This window comes from Perna viridis, chromosome 2 (genome assembly GCF_037379345.1).
Source record: "Perna viridis isolate PV_CMFRI_1.1 ecotype Kerala chromosome 2, ASM3737934v1, whole genome shotgun sequence".
Classification (NCBI taxonomy): domain Eukaryota; kingdom Metazoa; phylum Mollusca; class Bivalvia; order Mytilida; family Mytilidae; genus Perna; species Perna viridis.
Window position 1 is genome coordinate 40,370,010 of NC_142446.1, and position 18,401 is coordinate 40,388,410.

General features: G+C 33.3%; 1 protein-coding gene across 4 annotated transcripts in view; it reads left to right on the forward strand.

Moving 5' to 3' along the window:
* The window catches only part of LOC148625042 (uncharacterized), a 67,990-nt gene that overhangs the window by 46,215 nt on the left and 3,374 nt on the right, over positions 1 to 18,401 (forward strand). For all 4 annotated transcript variants that reach the window (XM_088568234.1, XM_088568236.1, XM_088568235.1 and 1 more), the window contains 7 exons: positions 1,465 to 1,631; positions 1,894 to 2,036; positions 12,093 to 12,223; positions 13,588 to 13,647; positions 14,089 to 14,139; positions 15,085 to 15,360; positions 17,478 to 17,783. In XM_088568234.1, the coding sequence (XP_088424360.1) occupies positions 1,465 to 1,631; positions 1,894 to 2,036; positions 12,093 to 12,223; positions 13,588 to 13,647; positions 14,089 to 14,139; positions 15,085 to 15,360; positions 17,478 to 17,783 (1,134 nt within the window). The remainder of the gene's footprint in view (positions 1 to 1,464; positions 1,632 to 1,893; positions 2,037 to 12,092; positions 12,224 to 13,587; positions 13,648 to 14,088; positions 14,140 to 15,084; positions 15,361 to 17,477; positions 17,784 to 18,401) is intronic.

Genomic DNA, 18,401 nt, shown 5'->3' on the forward strand with positions numbered 1-18,401 from the left:
GTTAAGCATGACAGTGATGCCATTGTAACTGTCCAAAAAGGAAATCCAAACTTTCAAATCTTCACGCATTTCATTAGTAACCCGCATTTTGTGATGTGGGAGCTTAGCTTGACAAGTTGCGTCAATCATACGTCTGCAAAAAGCTCTACCTGGATCAATTACCTGACAAGCAAAATTTAAAGAGCCTATCAAGGACTGTGACTCTCTCAATGTGACTTTTTTTAGACTTTATAAACATAAGCAATGACTGACGGATATTGTTCAGCTTGTCTTCTTGCAGTCGCATCTGCATATTTATTGTATCAAATTCAACCCCTAAAAATATTGAAATCTCAGTTGGTTCTACTGATTTGTCTTCTGCTAAAGGAACGCCCCATGACAAACAGAAATCTCTGAATTTGTCTAGTGTAATCTGACATACATTAGAATGGGATTCACCTCAAAATAAAAAATCATATAAGTAATGGAGAATGTTTTCGATTTTTGACAAATCTACAGTAGTCCAATGAAGTGCAGAGAAAAATTTCTCAAAGAGTGAACAGTTAATAGAAGCTCCCTGTAGTATGTAACGATCAAAATAAAAATGGTCTTCAAAACTGAAACCTAATAGGTCAAAGTCAGCAGGGGCAACTCTCAATAAACGGAAATTATTTTTATATCAGTTTTAGGAAGTTTTCCTCTAATACCCAAATCGTTTGATCATAGACACAGCGTCGTCAATACTTGCATATTTTACTTTACATATCTGCTCATCAATAAAGTCATTAAGATAGTTATTTTGTGAATGCGAGATATTATGGTGTTAAGAAAATGGGAGAAACTCTGGAGAAGTTGGGAATGGAGGTAAATCAAAAGGACGAGCAATTCTGCCTGCTGCTCTCTTTATTTATCTTATCTCAGAAAAATTGTACATTTTCAATAACACTTTTTTCAGTTTTGCTCATTAATGGCAGACGAGGCCCAGAGTAATGCAGTTTAAAACCAAACTTTAATCACATTATAATTTCATTTGCTAATTTTTTATTGGATAAGCACCAAGAGATTTTTCAACCATATCAACATTTATTAATGACACACCAAGACCATATAAATTCTCACCTCTTCTTACAGTTTGACAATGGGTGGTCTCCAAAACACCTGAAACATTTGTGAGCAAACTTACAAGATTGATAACGGAATCATGGCTCCTTGGCTTTGTACGAATAGCTTGTTGTTATTTTGGTGTCCAAAACATTATTTGTTATTGATTTCCTAGCTCATTTAGTAACTTCGGTTGGGTTGTACATCTTGTTCATCCCAAACAATATTTCATGATTATAGGATTTTAATTATTGAATACGATGACTGGATATGAATAAATATCTATAATTTTCTAATACATTGTAAATGAAACGAATTCAATACGCGTATTATATGGCAATCATGAATTGCTTATTTATAGTCTGATTTGTCACTTTTTTTCAGATCAACCACTTGAACTTTTACGGATATTCAATGGAACAACGATAGGTCTCTATAACTTGTGGAATTTAAGCTCTGTGTCATGTGGAACTGAAACAAACACAAATGATTTTTTCCGAAGTAATATAATTGACAGTTATGACCCTAGTAGTTACCCTTGTCCAAAATTTGTAAGTATTTTAACAATCTATTACTATGCTTCATACAAATTTATAATCATCATGACAACAAGGTGTCATAATGCAACATTTACAAAGAGTTTTTACATGTGTAGACACAACGACGTTGGATTGAAGCTATATAGGAAAAGTAAAGCGTTTCATTAATCTCCATTGAATTGTTTACATTCCTTCCACTACAATTTACAATTTTCTTTTTCCCGTTATACTACTACATAGAATTTCGAGGTTATAATTTTATTTCATTTTCCAGACTAGATTGTTTCTGGTGAGACCTTCCGGTGTATGGCTGCTTCAATTTAAAATTGTCTCTAAAGATCTGAATCATATCTTCGATAGTGATATACTTTACGAATATCCAAATTCCTTACCAACCCCTTATACAGTCCATACCGAGTAAGTATTTTTATTTATCATTAAGTTGTCTTTATGCTTGCTGTCTGCACACTTAATTCAATATAAGAAAGCGTATAAAGCAAGAGCTGTACCTCTATGGTAATGTTCAAATAGATACGTCTTTAGCTGATGTTAAAAACCATATTTCAAGCAATGAGAACTTGAAGCGTACGCAAAAATAATTTTACTCAAAATACGGCCTTACCCTCTGAATACACCGATTGATTTGTGAAAACAAAGCAATTTCCACTGCTATTTCTTTTATGCTGACATGCAAGTCTGAGAACATGTGTGGAATTACGCCCTTAAATTGAAAGAATGAGATGTTAAAAGGCCATGAATGTGGCTACTAGCAATTTATCTTATATCTTGTATATACTTAGACATTACAACGCTACTTTTTCCATGATAACGATTTAGCCATAGGACAATCTTCTTAATCTCCAAATGATATCAAAGATCTATATTTTGAATACATTGTAATGGTCAACAGCTTACAAATCATTAAGGTCCTAATATTTTAAATATTTTTTGACAGTTATGCAGAATTCTCATAGATCAATTAGAATTTAAAAAATCAAACTTTTAGGTTATTTTTTTTCTAAATTATGAAGATTTATGAAAAATGTAGAAAAAAAATCTGGAGAGGTAACTCAATTTTTCAGAAACTATTTTGATTTGAAGCTGCTTTAAACTCTACCCAAAATATATATATATTTTTTTAATTATTACATTATTTTCATATATTTATGTCATAAATGTGTGATGATTAAAAACAAGAAGAAAATTAGGATTCATGAAATATCAGTCCCATTTCTTGCAGAAAATATACGATATCAAAAAATGATGTTTACAAATCATTTCATGTTTTATATTTAATGAAAACAAGAGGCTCTCCAAAAGCCTGAATCGTTGACCTGGAAAACCATGCCCTATTTACGAAGTATCAATATATCAATCGTGGTAACCATGTTTGACAAACAAAATGCAGAAAAAGAGGATTAACTGATGAATGTTGTAAGTTCAACTGAGTACCTAAGGCACTGAAAATGTTGAAAATACGTTCAAAGTGTTTTTAGAACCTCTGGAAAAAAAATAGGCAGGGGTCCCTTTATGGCCAATTATTCCAACGGGTCTGAGGAGGCATTAGCCCAGTATACATTTGCTGAAGAGGAATACAAAATGATGCTAAAACACGGCTATACAACATTTTCATCGTCACCATTCAACTCAAGAGACCATGTTTACTATATAAACCAAATATCGTTCAAAACTAAGCAAGTATACAAATTGGCCCCCAAGAACAAACTTTCGTCATCATCATTCAACTAAGAACACAATGTTTCCTAAAGAAACTAAAAATAATTGGAGTCCGAGCAACTGATGAAAATGGTCGCAAAATGATCACTTAAAAATAATTTCATTATTGCCAGTCTATTTAGAATATCATCTTTACATTATGAGTAGCTTTACTCTTCATTATGTTTCTATAGTTGAATAAAATAGCAAAACAATGCATTTTGACCCCTATGTTCTATTTTTTGTAATGACGGACGAGTTTTTTTTACCGATGAACAATTTTAAATGATCAGATTGTGAAGAATACCCACAAATATGTCATTAAAGTTTGTTGCAATTGGTTTCAGAGAAGAAGATTCGTAAGGTTGTACACGTGAACAACAACGACAAAAAAAATTTCGGGAGCCGTATTTTTTTCAGGGACCAACATCCAAACGGTCATTTTGTGCAGGGTATACTAAGAAACAATCATAACAACTTTCATTCAAATCTGTACAATAGTTTCTGAGGAGATTTTTTTATAGTAATATCATCAAAAACAGCAAAAAACGACCAAAGTGGGAAATAACTCAAACAAATAAATGTCCGATTTTCACCAAAATTAGACCACAGATAGATCTCATCATGTTGAACACTTTTACTCGTATACATATTTGGTTAAACCTCCGTACGTTTTTGGAGATGTATACAAAATAAACAGCTGTCTAATACCTATGTTCTATTTTTAGTAACAACCCTCATGATTTTTCACGGATCATTAATCCAAACAATCATTTTGTGGAAGCTACCCTAAGAAACAATCATAGCAACATTCATTCACTTCTGTACAGAAGTTTCTGATGAGAAGATATTTGAACGTAATAACATAAAAAACAGCAAAAAAAAAGTCTAACAAGGGCAATAACTCCAACATGGGTCAACAGGTTTTCACCAAATTGAGACTACAGATTGATCTCAACATGCTGAACACTTTTACTCCATTCAGAATTTTGTGGAACCCTACGGTTTTGGACACATATGCAAAAGCTGCTGGCTGACACCTATGTTTTATTTTTAGTAACAGCGGCCATGTTTTTGCACGGATCAACATCATTTGGTGCATGATTGATTGATTGTTGGGGTTTAACGTCCGAGCAGCAATATTTCAGCTATATTCAGACGATGAACATGAAATGGATGACAAAATGAGCATGAAATGATGATGAATTGAAAAAGGGATGGGACACAAGGACAATAGGGTCGACAAATTTTGATTGCCACTTGAAATAGGGAGAGGTGGGTTGGGTCGGGCAATTTAGCCTCCTGTGGCGGAGCCCTATGGTTGCTACTCCGGAAGAATACCACAGTAGGGTTCTTTAACGTGCGAGGAACGTGGCATCTTTCCCAACACGGTGCACCACTATGGTTTGCGGTCAGTTTTTCCGTATTATAGCCTGAAAACCCCAGCATGTAACACGCCAGGGGTACCCCATTCCACCACTTGGGGCACACATCCCAGTTGCTCTGTGGGCAGAGCGCCCTAGCCCCCGGCTAGGGTTCTGAGCACTATTTAGTCGCCTTTTACAACAAGCTTAGCGCTGCTGCAGGCCTATTCTTTTGACACCCGGACCTGCACGGGGATCATTTGGTACAGGATACCCAAAGGAACAATCATGCTAAGTTTCATCTGAATCCATTCAATAGTTTGAGATAAGATGTTTGAATAATAGTTGATGATGACGACGATGACAACGGACGATTAGTGATGGCAATAGCTCACATGGCCTACGGCCAGGTGAGCTAAAACAGATGGTTTTAGTCTGTACTCTACTTGTTCGATATAGAAGAAAGTCAATAATAGGTTGGATGATGATTTTTATAAAAACATGTTTTTAACAAACAAATTAAGAAAGGGGGAGGGTAAAAATTATTTTTACATTTATATGAAAATTAAACATGGCTTTAGTTGTTAACGAACATGAAATTCGGCAAAGAGTAATTTGTTTGTGTATAATTAAACTGAAAACAAAATATTAGGTTGGTTTTATATTGAAGCGATATCTGAAATTTGATCCAAAAAGTGCATGGCTCTTGGATTTTTTTTAAATTGATGTTGAGTTCTGTATATATATCTGCTAACTGTCAAAAATATTTAAATTATGTTAGAACCTAATAAATGATCAGTAAGCTGTTTTTCAATTACCAGTGGTCATTTCAATGTGTTCTAAATATTTACCTTTGACCCCATCTAGAGGTCAATATGGTTGTCTTATGGCTTAATCGTTACCATGGGAAATGTAGTGATATCATATCTATAAGATATGATGTATAATGCTGTTAAGCCAATTTTATTGCCTTATAGCACCCCATTATTGATAAAGTCAATGGTTAGAATTATGAAAATAGCATTGAACTATAGCAATGGAATTGACTGGTTCCTACCTTTATGAGCATTAAGATCCTAACAGCTTAGTTCTATTTTAATACAACAATTATATTGAATTGCGTTTTATCAATGGCAAAATTAGATGACTTTTTTCCATTAGAGCTTTCCAAAATTCTTCACATATTTCCAATATCATTAAACTGCTTCAAACATGCAAAATTCATTTAAAGTGTGTGTTGTAAATTTTTATTCTGTACTCATAAATGCTATAAAAAGAAGAAAAAAAGTATAGCTGGTTACATTTATTAAATTATGTATATTTAATTGAAATAAACCCGTTTTATTCCTTAATGGACAAGAAAATTTGATTGGTAATTCGTTCATTTTATTAAAATTGATGTTTACATTTGTAATATCTACTCTGATTGCTTTTATGATTATTTTTGCGTAATTTGGATCGTTTCGGTGTATCCATCTGCACTATAAAAATTGATTTGTTCCTCGTGTCAGTTTTCCTTTCCTCTTTCGTCTACCCCGGACTTGACTGTTTATGAGTACTCGGCGGGTGTTCTAGAAAAACAGAGGACGCTTACCTTACCGGTGCACCTGGTCCATGCTCGAAGTTTTTAGTGTAGTCCGAGTTGCTCATTTGCTTTTATTACTTAGTATGTATTATTTTAGTTACTTAATGTTCTTTGTTGTGTATGTCTATTTTCCATGTTTGGTCTTTGTCCCTGGATTGCTTTCTTTCGATCTCCGCTAGAATCTTGGTTCCCTTAATTACTCTATTTGAACATGTCCGTTTTTCTAAGTACGATTATCGTATGCTGCTTATAGTCGACAGATAGATTTACTTAAATAAAATTAAAAACGCCGGAAAGGAATTTGGTACTTGTTTGTCTTAGTTGAGGACATATCCTAATCGTACTTTTTTCCCCCGATTTTCCATTTCTGAGTCCTGTTTTCACCACCATGCATCATGAATGTTTGATATAGGATACGTGACGTGGCACACCTACTGGGGAATTATTGGGCTTGGTTTATGCCATATTTCCAGTAGTATTAGTCGATAATGAATCTGTAGCAGCCCTGGATGTTCGAAACGGCCAGAAAAGATTTCGAAGTTTTGACTTCATCGGGTTATTTCTCTATCAATGATATCGATTTTTTAAATTATATTGAGCAATGCATCTGCTAAAATCTATACTCAGTAATCAATTACAAAATCATCCTTTCAAATGCACTTGTAAGAGTACTTCACAGGTTTTCATACCGATGGGGAAGGAGAATTAGACACTAAAAGCTGCGGGTTATGGCACTATAGAACGCGGGTTGTTTCTTTTATTTAGGAACACAAAGAACGCAGGTTTTGTCCTTCCATTTTTAAACAATTTTTTTTTCAATTTGTCCTCAGAACGTATACAGCTTTACAAATAACAAGTCCAATCTCTAAAACTATATTCCAATTTATTGTCTGAATTAACCTCAAACATGTAGAATTGAACCTTTTATCATAGCTTTCAATTGGAAACATGGAAAAATATAATGATCATCATTTATTCAAAAAGTACACCGCAAAATATATCAGACATGAATTTTGCTTGAACAAAATTGATCAAAGGAAGAGAGGATGGTTATTAAGCATGACATCGATATTGAATACAGCTCTTGTTAAAACTAAACGTCAAGGTCAGAAATGGCCTCTTAGAAAGATTCAGCCAACTAGAGACAATTTCAATTATTTTAACTAAACTAAATAAGTAATGTATAACAATTTACAGTATTTATAATTACAAAAGATAATTATCAATGTAGAGTCTGGAAATACTCGGCCTATTTTTCAATGACCAACTTTGAATTATGTTATATATCACGAATCCCAAAGTCCAGTGTTATTACAATAGTAAAGGTAATTTCAATTAGGCTAAATAAATACAATTTACAGTAGTAACAATTACGAAAGATACGTATCAATATATATAAGTCTGGAAACTTCGATACTCAATCAAAATTTCGATGTCCAATTTTGAATTCTGTTATACAGCACGAACCCAAATCAAATTTCAATATTAAAAGTCCAGCACAGAGTACAATGTTATTTTAGTATAAAAGGTCCGGCACAGATTCCAATGTAATTTTAAGCACTTAATCCACATTGTAAAGGTGTAATTAGAAGTCAAGTATTAAAGAATGAATGTACTCACAAAACAGCTTTCAGATATACATCAGTAAATTAGATTCAGTTGATTAGATTAATTTGCTTGTCAGATGCCCAGTATTTATATAAAAATATATCTAAATACTAAGAAAGTTTTAGAATAATTCATAAAACAATGAATCATTAATGAGTCAAATTAACAAATATTTGTTTGTTTACAAATACTGGAAAATTCTATTTTAATAACATGTTTACAAATATACCATTTCTATATTTAGCAATAAAGTTTAAACAGATAAGGCCGAATTATGTTATAATTGTAACAAAACAAATGTAAAATTCACAGCGTCCTTATATACCCCCCCCCCCAATCCCATTAAAAGAAACTTTGAATGCGATGATAACTGTTTCAACATACAACAAATACTATATACATATAAAATGAAATTATCAGTTAAAGTCCTAGATAATGCATCAGGTATATTATTTGCTTGATGTGTCACTCCGTAGAAAATATTCCTTTGATATGTCATATTCTTGAATTATTAACTGGTCAGTCTCTGATTTTTATTTTGCATTCTATTTATGAATATAAGAGGTTTGTTACTTGTTAAAACCAAAATTGAATGCCTAGTGAAACTTAAATGAACATCAAAACACTGTAAAGCTGACTGGATTGAAGTAGATACTTTTTCCCGATCAAATTTAAGAAAAAAAAAAAGAAATTTGTTTGACAATCATATCAGGAGTCTCCTGCTATAGCACAGCTCCTACTCCAGCATAATAAGCATCGACAGCAATTTTGAAAGGTTTTTCGTAATCCGGTGTGATGAAGACTGGACTACTGATTAAAACTGATTTACTATTTTCAAAAGCTATCTAACATTTGTCACTCCACAGAAATTTAGAGTTGTGTATAAAGTTCAACAACAGTTGCAAAATTTGAAGAAAATTTCTGTAGAAACCAATCATACCCAAAAATCTAAAATATAGAGAGTTGAACAATAATTATTGGTTCTACTCTAGCCATTAGAGGTTTTACTTGGCCCTGGCCTAAAGTATGCCCTATGTAGTCAAATATAGCTATACAAAATTCACTTTTCTCCGAGATTAACAGTAAAATTAGCAGTTGGTAACTTATCAAACGTACCTTCTAAATGTTTCATGTGTACAGATCAGCTATCACTACTTACAATTAAATCATCCATGTAAACATAACAATAATGCAGATTTTTAATAACATTATTGATAATTAAAGTGGTGCTGATGTAACAAAAGCAGAAACCTCAGAAGTTGTGTCAATGCCTTTTAAGTATCAGTCCATATAAAAATCAGACACCGCCTATGGAAAGGTGATTCATGGTGTAGAAAAACCAATGAATTAGATGATGGTCTACATATCCCATATTTTTATGTAACAGTAGTCCTTTCTGTATTTAGATTTGTTTTTTGAGAAAACTTCACTTTAATCTCCCACTAAAATCAACCAAATCAAGAACGATAACTTGCAAAATGCTTATTTCATGCACAATTTATCTCAAAAGCGTAACACCCAAATGAAAAACTAAGACTGGTTATGTGATCTGTAACGGTTTCTTAACAAGAAATAAAACTGAATTCGGTGGGTTTTTACATTCATGAATCACCTCCTGTCCGATTTTTATAGAGACTGCTATTAAATATGTCAAAAATACTGACAAATTTTGCATTACCAATTCTATAAATGTAGTCGTCATTTCTAAGAATTGGATACTGGTCAGATTTCGAAACAGAATTTACCCTACAAAAATCTCCGACAAAGCAGAAGGTCACAGTACCAAGTTGGTTTATTGCAAACGACCTATCTTGCCCAGATGAGAAATAAACAATTAAATTAAATTATTGTCCGATGTTAGCAAAGGGAGTCATTCGTACGCACTATGCCTCCTTTATTGTTCATTGGCTTTTAATTTAAAAATTAAATGAAGGTTAACATCCAGATATAGGTGTGCTTGAAAGAGAATCGACAATCATATCACTGGAAGTATAGAAGCTTTAATTACTCCGTTTATTATAATGGTCCGCAAACGTAATTAATTTTATTCCGTCATCTTCCGTCCTCTATTCAATGAACTGATCCGGACAAATTTTTAGAAACCGAAAGGTCAATTCTTTCGAACCTTTGCACACATATATGATACCCTCGGAAGGGTTTAAAAAAATCAGACACAGTTGATTCATGCATGTCAAATACCCACAGAAACAGTTTTAAATCTTGTTCAAAAACCGTTATACATCACATCACCAGTCTACGTTTTTTATTTGGGTGTTTCGCTTTTGAGATAAAATTTATATAGATTGTACATGATATAAGCACTTTAAAAGAGTTACTGTTTTCGATTTGACATATTTTAGTGGGAGGTTAAATGAAGTTTTCTCAAAGTACAGATCTTAAAACCGAAAGAACTACTGTCACATAAAAAAAGAGTATGTAAACCATAATAGCATCGTCTGATTTTTCTACACCATGAATCACCTTTCCATTGGCAGTATTTGAATTTAATATGAACTCCGAACAGGCGGCCATTTTGAAATGGCTGCAAAATGAAAGACATTGCAATTTCTTGGAAACCTAGGTATAGGAATAATCAAGGGAACCAATGTTATAGCGGTTATCAAGGGCCAAAGACCAGACATGGAAAAAAACATACACAACAAAGAACGTGAAGTAACTAAAATAATACATACAAAGTAACAATAGCAAATGAGCAACTCGGACTCCACTAAAAACTGGGAGCATGGACCAGGTGCACCGGTAGGGTGAGCGTCCTTTGCTTTTCTAGAAACACCCGCCGAATTACTCGTTTAAAGTCAAGTCCAGGGCAGACAAACGAGGACAGGATACCTATAACACGTTGAATAAATCAGTTTTCATGGTGCAGATTGACTGAACTTGACCTTGAAATTTGGTACAGTGGTAGAGTTAGATTTGCCAAACAAGATTATGCAAAACAACCGGAATCAAAATGTTGCCCGGTGTCATGGCAACCCATTTACTCACCTAAATTTCAAAATGCACCAATCTGGATGAAATTTACTTGAATTCCAGGATGAAAGTGACACGCCGATTCTAATTGTTTGGATTTCAAATCCATGTGAAATTCGTTGTTGCCATAGTAAATGATTTTCCATCCAAAACTTCAAAATGCCTTATTATGGTAAAAAAAGTAAGTATTTTTACGAGGACAAAAATGTGCCGCATCTAAAAGTTTTAAGTTTCCAGGCAATATGCAACGGGATCGAGATAACTTGTCCAACGTTTTGCACTAGGTAAACTTAGTTATTTTTTAAATATTTTTGAGAGAAATTGTCAATCACTCTTTGGATAAATAAATATAATAAAATAAGCATAAATTACTATAGAATAACATTTGTGCTAAATCATGAAACAATGATTACTTTTTTAAATCTCAACAATTTTTATTTATATAAAACACTTTTTTCAATTTATTTATGTGTTTAAAGCTTAAATAAATTATTTTGATTGGTTGGTTTTCACATTGTTGCAGTTCATTTTTGATCTTACATTAAAGTGGATGGTTGAAGTCTTAGACAACTAGTTTAACCAAACTGCAGACTTCATGCACTTGCCCACAGTCGTCAGGAGATATTGGTCATTAAAGTGTCTTTGTGTAGTTATATTACTTCTTTGTTTAATTTAAAGGCATTGTTTTTGTTCTGTTACGGTTGCTTTTTTGCTGTGCGTGCCTTTTAGAGCTATTTAAAAAGCTTTTGTTGAAGACGTTTTGAAGATACTATGTTGGAATTAGGTTATATCCGGTGCATTTAATGTGTTTTATCGTATCAGTTCTTTTTCCGACGCAGTCGGTATAGATTCGCTTTTTACCCTTTGACCTTAAAGACGCTCTTCAATGGAAACGCAAGTCACCTGATCAACATTCTGTTTCCAGAATTGCCAAATACTGATAACTTAGTGGGGTTCGAGAAAGCAAATTGAAACTGCGTGCATTGCGTTATTTCCTGATGAAAATTATAAGTAAAAAGAACAAATTTTTTAAAGATAGTACTTGTTTAAATTTAAAAACTCTCAAAGAAAGGTCCATGATAAACATAAAAATCAACAAACAGCCTCCTCCGATTCCTTTAAAACATATATTGATCACACAAGCTTATCCCGACCTTGGGATTTTTATATCATTAAAAGTCGGGTATATATTAATTGCATTTATTTTAGTACAGCGGATGGTTTTGAACTCAAAGTTACTAACAACGACGGTACAACAATGTATGTTGGATTAATGAAGCCACGTTCAAAAAACGGAGTGCCTTATTTTGCAGAATTTACTTCTGGGTTTGATATTTCTGGTAATTAATTAAAATTTAAGGGAATACAAATTTTATTCTTGTTTGGAGGAGCTATGATTATAATAAATAAAGGGGAATGTTCATACGCTGGAAAATTTAAGGACAAGCAGTTTGACAAAGAACCAAAATAGAAAAATGTCGTTTTTTTTTATAAATCGTAAACAAAATTACAGCGACAAATTTCGAGAGTAAAACATTTCTTCCTATCCCATAAAAATCCAATGGTCGCTTCCTTATTATTGAAAAGAAAGAAAAGTTTAAATTGTTTATTATAAGCTATGCAATGAAGTTGCAGGGGTATAATGTTTTGGCCCGTCCGTCCGTCAGTCAGTCCATCTTCAGTTTTCCGGACTTTTTTAAACGCTTGCAGATAATGACATGATTTTTAGTATGTACGTTCACCACTATAAGTTACAGGTCAAGTTCCGGTCTGATGATTTTTACCAAAATTACGGGCCTTGAACTTAGCAAAATTACAGAAATAATAGTTTTCTGGACTTTTTTATAAAACGCTTCCAGATATATAGTATATACATTCACAATGACAAGTAAGCTACAGGATAAGTTTGTGTTTGGTTTCGCTCCGATGATTTTTACTGAAATAACGGGCCTTGAACTAAGCTAAATTTACAGAAATAATCGTTTCGGACTTTTTCCTGAATGCTTGCAGATTATGACATGATATTTGGTATATACATGTAGGTTCACCATGATAAGTTACAGGTCAAGTGTACGTTTTGTTCCGCTTCGATGATGTTTACTTTGGATTAATTAAAACACAAAGAAATTACAGTCCGGAGTTATCCAACATGGAATCGCGTGGGGTATGTGAGCACACTAACTAAAGTTTTTTTTTTAATGTGACTGCTGAGGAACATGTTGGATATGTTTTACCCTAATATAGCAATTTGTTATACGGACTTTCCTTTTGGATTATTCCTTTTGACTAGTGCCTAGATTTTATCGGTTCGGTAACTTCGCTTTTACCCTACCTTTAGGAACCCGTATATTAGTCCTTACAATTGTACGTTCATGGCCTTTCTGAACTTATCGCATACACTTTATATTCATAATGAATAAAACGTCTGCATAAACTCGTTATAAATATTTGGACTAGTTCAACATCATTTATTATATGATACAATTTATCAACAACGGGTAAAATTCGAATGAAATGTATTCATAAATTTCAATCCGAACAGGAAATTTAACTGATTTTCCTTCTTCTGCTTCATATTTATTTAGACAGATAGATGAAATAAGGCGATTGAATTTTTTTAAAATTGGACAACAGATATTTGTCACTGTCAAATAAAGACGTGGCAAGTTGGTGGCACTTTATACATTATTTTCCTTAACTGTAGGTGGCAATCTTCCACAGTCGACAGACATAACGGAAGTTAAAATAACTGCATTTTATGCAGGTAAGTCTCGTGATTTAAAGAAACAAAATATTGTAGAGATAGATTTTCAAAAATGTGAGTTACAAATTAGAATTATAAATTTTTCTTACACGCACCTCCATGCTTTATGGGCGTCATAGTTTATTTCATTAACGCCTAAGCTTAAGACATAATAAGAAGCAACATTTACAATGGATAAAGAGTGTTTAAGATTCGATCAAAAGTCAAAATCTATGACGCTCACACACATCATTTTGGCATCAAGAATTGTGGACGGAAATATTATGAAACTGTTGTATAATAAATATATTTCTAAATGCATTTTTTTCGTTGCGGAATGCAGGACATCTAAATTTTCTAGTTTAAAAAGAGTATCAACTGATGAACCTTTGTTTTTATTTAATAAAAAAAAAACAACTTTATAATTGGTTAATTGCTTTTTAATTCTACAATTATTTTCAGATACTTGTACATTGCCGAATAAAAGTTCACCTAACCCAAGTAAATGTGATGGTAACTATTATATTATTTTTCTTATTTTATTTTAAATATCATGAAAGCTGTAAATGAGAAGACACCTTGAATGTTCATATAAAAAGTATAATACTACAATTAATTCTGTCAACTGTGCATAGTATTTGACTGAGAGTTTAGTTTTATCGTTAAACAATCTAAAATACAATCTACTCCCCAAAGAGATGAAGATAAACCATGCTATAGACACCGTGAGGTCAGTCTTATATCTTTACCTACACTTAAAGATCGATGGAAAAGGAAAACTATTGACCAAACTATACCACAAACGTGATGACTTTTTATTCCGTCAACTTTCCTTTAGTTTGTGATACCATTCCTTCAGGACCTACATATGCCGTAACTTCGCTTTTTTTTCTGTGCTAGACTTCTTACAATTAGGCTTCTGAAACAGGGTTATGTAGTTTTGAAGTCATCACTACAGAGGTTTTATGGCTTCTCATCATGAACTCGATTTGTTTAACGTGTCATAATTTTCTCGTCTTCTATCAGTTACCCCGGACTTGACTTTTTATGAGCAAATCCAACAGACACTGGTGTATTAGCAACAATGTATAGCAAAGTATATTTATGATGTGCGCAATCATATTCGTTAAATCAACTGTAATATTTCAACTAAAGAAAATATAGTTAACATTAGAAAAAAATCTATCGGTATAGTAATAGAGTTTATTGAAGCACATCTTTCTTTCTTTTAAAGGGCAAAGGTCAATGTAAGCGAATTTACTTATATGGCGACTGAGAGCAAACGGACAAAATGTTTTGAAAATAAAACTTGAACTTCCTTACATAATTTATATTTAACGAGGAATTTAAATAGGTGTACACTATCTAAATCCATTTAAAAACAAATACGTGTATAAAAGTATGTTTGCATATTTATTTAAAGACTAAATCAAAGTGTAAAGTTTTGTATAACTTCAGATCCACCATTACTCACTGCTCAAGCAGTGTATAACGCTGTCTATGGAGATGATGTCAACCTGCTCTGCAATATAAATAGTGTCATCCCGATCAAAGATGTGACATGGTTAACGTCTTCTGGAGCAGTAACTAGATACAATATTGACGAACAAATACAGTACCATTACTTTAATATAACTGGCGTTGTGTTTGGAGACTCTGGACACTACTCTTGTAATGCAACTAATTCTCTTGACATTTTTGGTTCTATTAGTATTGTTTTAAATGTTACAGGAGGTAAGAACACTACAGAGTATATTGTATATTCTTGTATTATTTTAAAATAATTAATTAAGTATTTAACTTCCAGTAAACAAACCGTACAAATACTATGTCGTTTGTTTGTGTTCCTCTTTTTAAAAGCTGTCTTTCAGTGGAGCAAAACATTGAAAATATGTTCCCATATGTTTTAACGGTCGGAACTATATCTGTCCCGTACTACCATACATCGTGTACTAAGTTACAGCTCTAGATTAATCCTACGAGGAGGAATGACCCGGCCAGCGAAAGCTATATTTTTATATAGCCTAGCTGGCCGAGTCATCTAGGGCACTGGACTTTGTGCAGGCGGTGGTGCCATGGATGTCACAGCGGTATGGGTTCGAGTCCCGCGGAGGGAACGACCAATATATATATATATATATTTTCCCTGTATCAATTTGATCCGATGGAGCAGTGTAGCGAATAGAGTCGTCACATTCTGAGATATTCCCTGTATCAATTTGATCCGATGGAGCAGTGTAGCGAATAGAGTCGTCACATTCTGAGACGTTGTATAATATTGCTTTGTTGTGACATGCATCATTAATTTGATCCTCTATCCTACATAATAACACCTAGATGAACTGTCCTGTACTACCATACATCGTGTACTAAGTTATAGTCCTAGATTAATCCTACGAGGATGAATGACCCGGCCAGCGAAAGCTATATTTTTATATAGTCTATCTGCTGGCTGAGTGGTCTGGGGCGCTGGACTTAGTGCAGGCGGTGTTGCCATAGATGTACGAGTTCGAGTCCCGCGGAGGGAACGACCAAAAATTTGCTTCGCAAATTTGACAGTTCTAAAATCGTTTATATATATAAAAGGGTCAGAAAAATTCCAAACGATGTTAGAACTGTCAAATTTGCGAAGCAATATATATATATATATATATATATATATATATATATATATATATATATATATATATATATATGTCTTACTCGATACCATCAGAGGTTGTCCTATTCAGTGACATCATGTGCTTCTGTTTGCGCTTTACATTTACTTACCCGGAAGTATCACACGGTTAACAAAAGCTATATTTCTTTATAGCCAAGTTGGCCGAGTGGTGTAGAGCGTTGGACTTAGTGCAGGCGGTGTTGCCATAGATGTCAGCGAAGAGAAGGGGTTCGAATCCCGGTGAGGGAGCGACCAAATTTGCAATCTCGCACCGATTCTAGAGTTGGGGTGTAGTTGATTATATATATATATATATTAATACCATTTCTCTCAAATATTGCTTTATAACTTTACAATTTGCATTAATAGACTGTAGCTACAATACGTTTAAAAATGTTAAGAAAACAACTAACATTCAGTTGCAGTCTTACAGTCTATTACAACCTAGAAAAGATAGTATACACACATATATGTATAACTATGGGCGAAGCGATAAATCATGCTGTATAACGTGTTAAAATATTTCAAATGCAACTGACAACCCATCAGGTCATTAGAATCAAATACATAGACAGATCTAACTCCAAAATTTAATTGTTTACGAGAAGTACTCAAAATCAAAACTATCGAAATAGGAAGCAAAATCCATCACCGAGAGTTCCACCATTTGCAAATAAAGGAATGAAGTATTTATAAGATATATGATATATTAAATACATAGATGAAAACAGGTAAAACTCTGAGCATAACCCATGACGCTAAATAAGTTACAAAATGTTATGATTACAATACCAAATCTACCTATTCACGTAAACAAAAAAAGTGTTTCCTGATAATACTGCAATAGTCTGAAAAACACAAACGGTGCAACCAAAATATGCTTTGGTACCTTTCTTAATTTGTAATTGTTCTCATTATTGTTTCCAAAACATTAGGTGATAAAAAAAATTCACAGCATTTACAATGCAGTTGTACTCAAATTTGTTTGACGCCCAGCATACAGGAAATGATTGTGCAACTAGAGAAGCGTTGTCGTATACAATCCAATTCTAAAATTTGTACCTGCGGAGAATTTAATGGACAAAGATATATACATCAAATAAACTGAATATTTTCGACTAATTAGCAGAGTTTTAAACAACATTAAATTATTCTCTAATGAACATATTATTTTGGGTTGTAATTTCAGGACCACCTGTAATAGAAACGTCACCGAATTCCTTATCATTGAACAAAACAGACACTGCAGTATTTTACTGTAACATAACGGCTTCACCAGCTATTACAAGCTACTACTGGACGAAAAGTGCTTTGAGTGTTTCTACAAACATGGCGCCAAATCAGCGTATATCGATAGCTCCGTTACCGTCACCAACACTAACAATTACTAATCTACAGACGTCAGACAGTGGTGAATATTTCTGCCATGCAGAAAATATATTAGAAGCCGTTACTAGCAACGGGATACTGTTAACTGTTAATGATACTTCTACTGGTAAGGAATATACTCAAACCTATTTACAATTCAAAAGTGGAATAGAAGTAGATAAATCACTAATGATATAATATTAAGTTTGATTGAAGAAAGTACTTCCAAAATAAATTTTAGGTAATATTTCCATTATTATTATATAACTACTTTTATCGGAAGCAATGTGACTTAACATGTAAAGGATATTCGTTATATACATAGAAGAGGAAGTAAATACTATTGCTACAAGATTGAAGTCATCACTACAGAAGTTTTATGTCGTCATCATGAACTCGTGGATCGTTATGATGTATCCATCAGCATCATGAAAACTGATTTATTCAACGGGTTATGGTTTACCTCTCCTCGTTTGTCTACCCCGGACTTGACTTTTTATGAGCAACTCGGCGGGTGTTTCTAGAAAAGCAGAGGACGCTTACCTTACCGGTGCACCTGGTCCATGCTCTCAGTTTTTAGTGGTTTCCGATTGCTCATTTACTTTTGTTACTTTGTATGTATGATTTTAGTTACTTTATGTTCTTTGTTGTGTGTGTCTGTTTTCCATGTCTGGTCTTTGTCCCTGGATTATATTCTTTTGATTACCGCTATAACATTGGTTCCTTTTATTACTCTTCCAAAAAT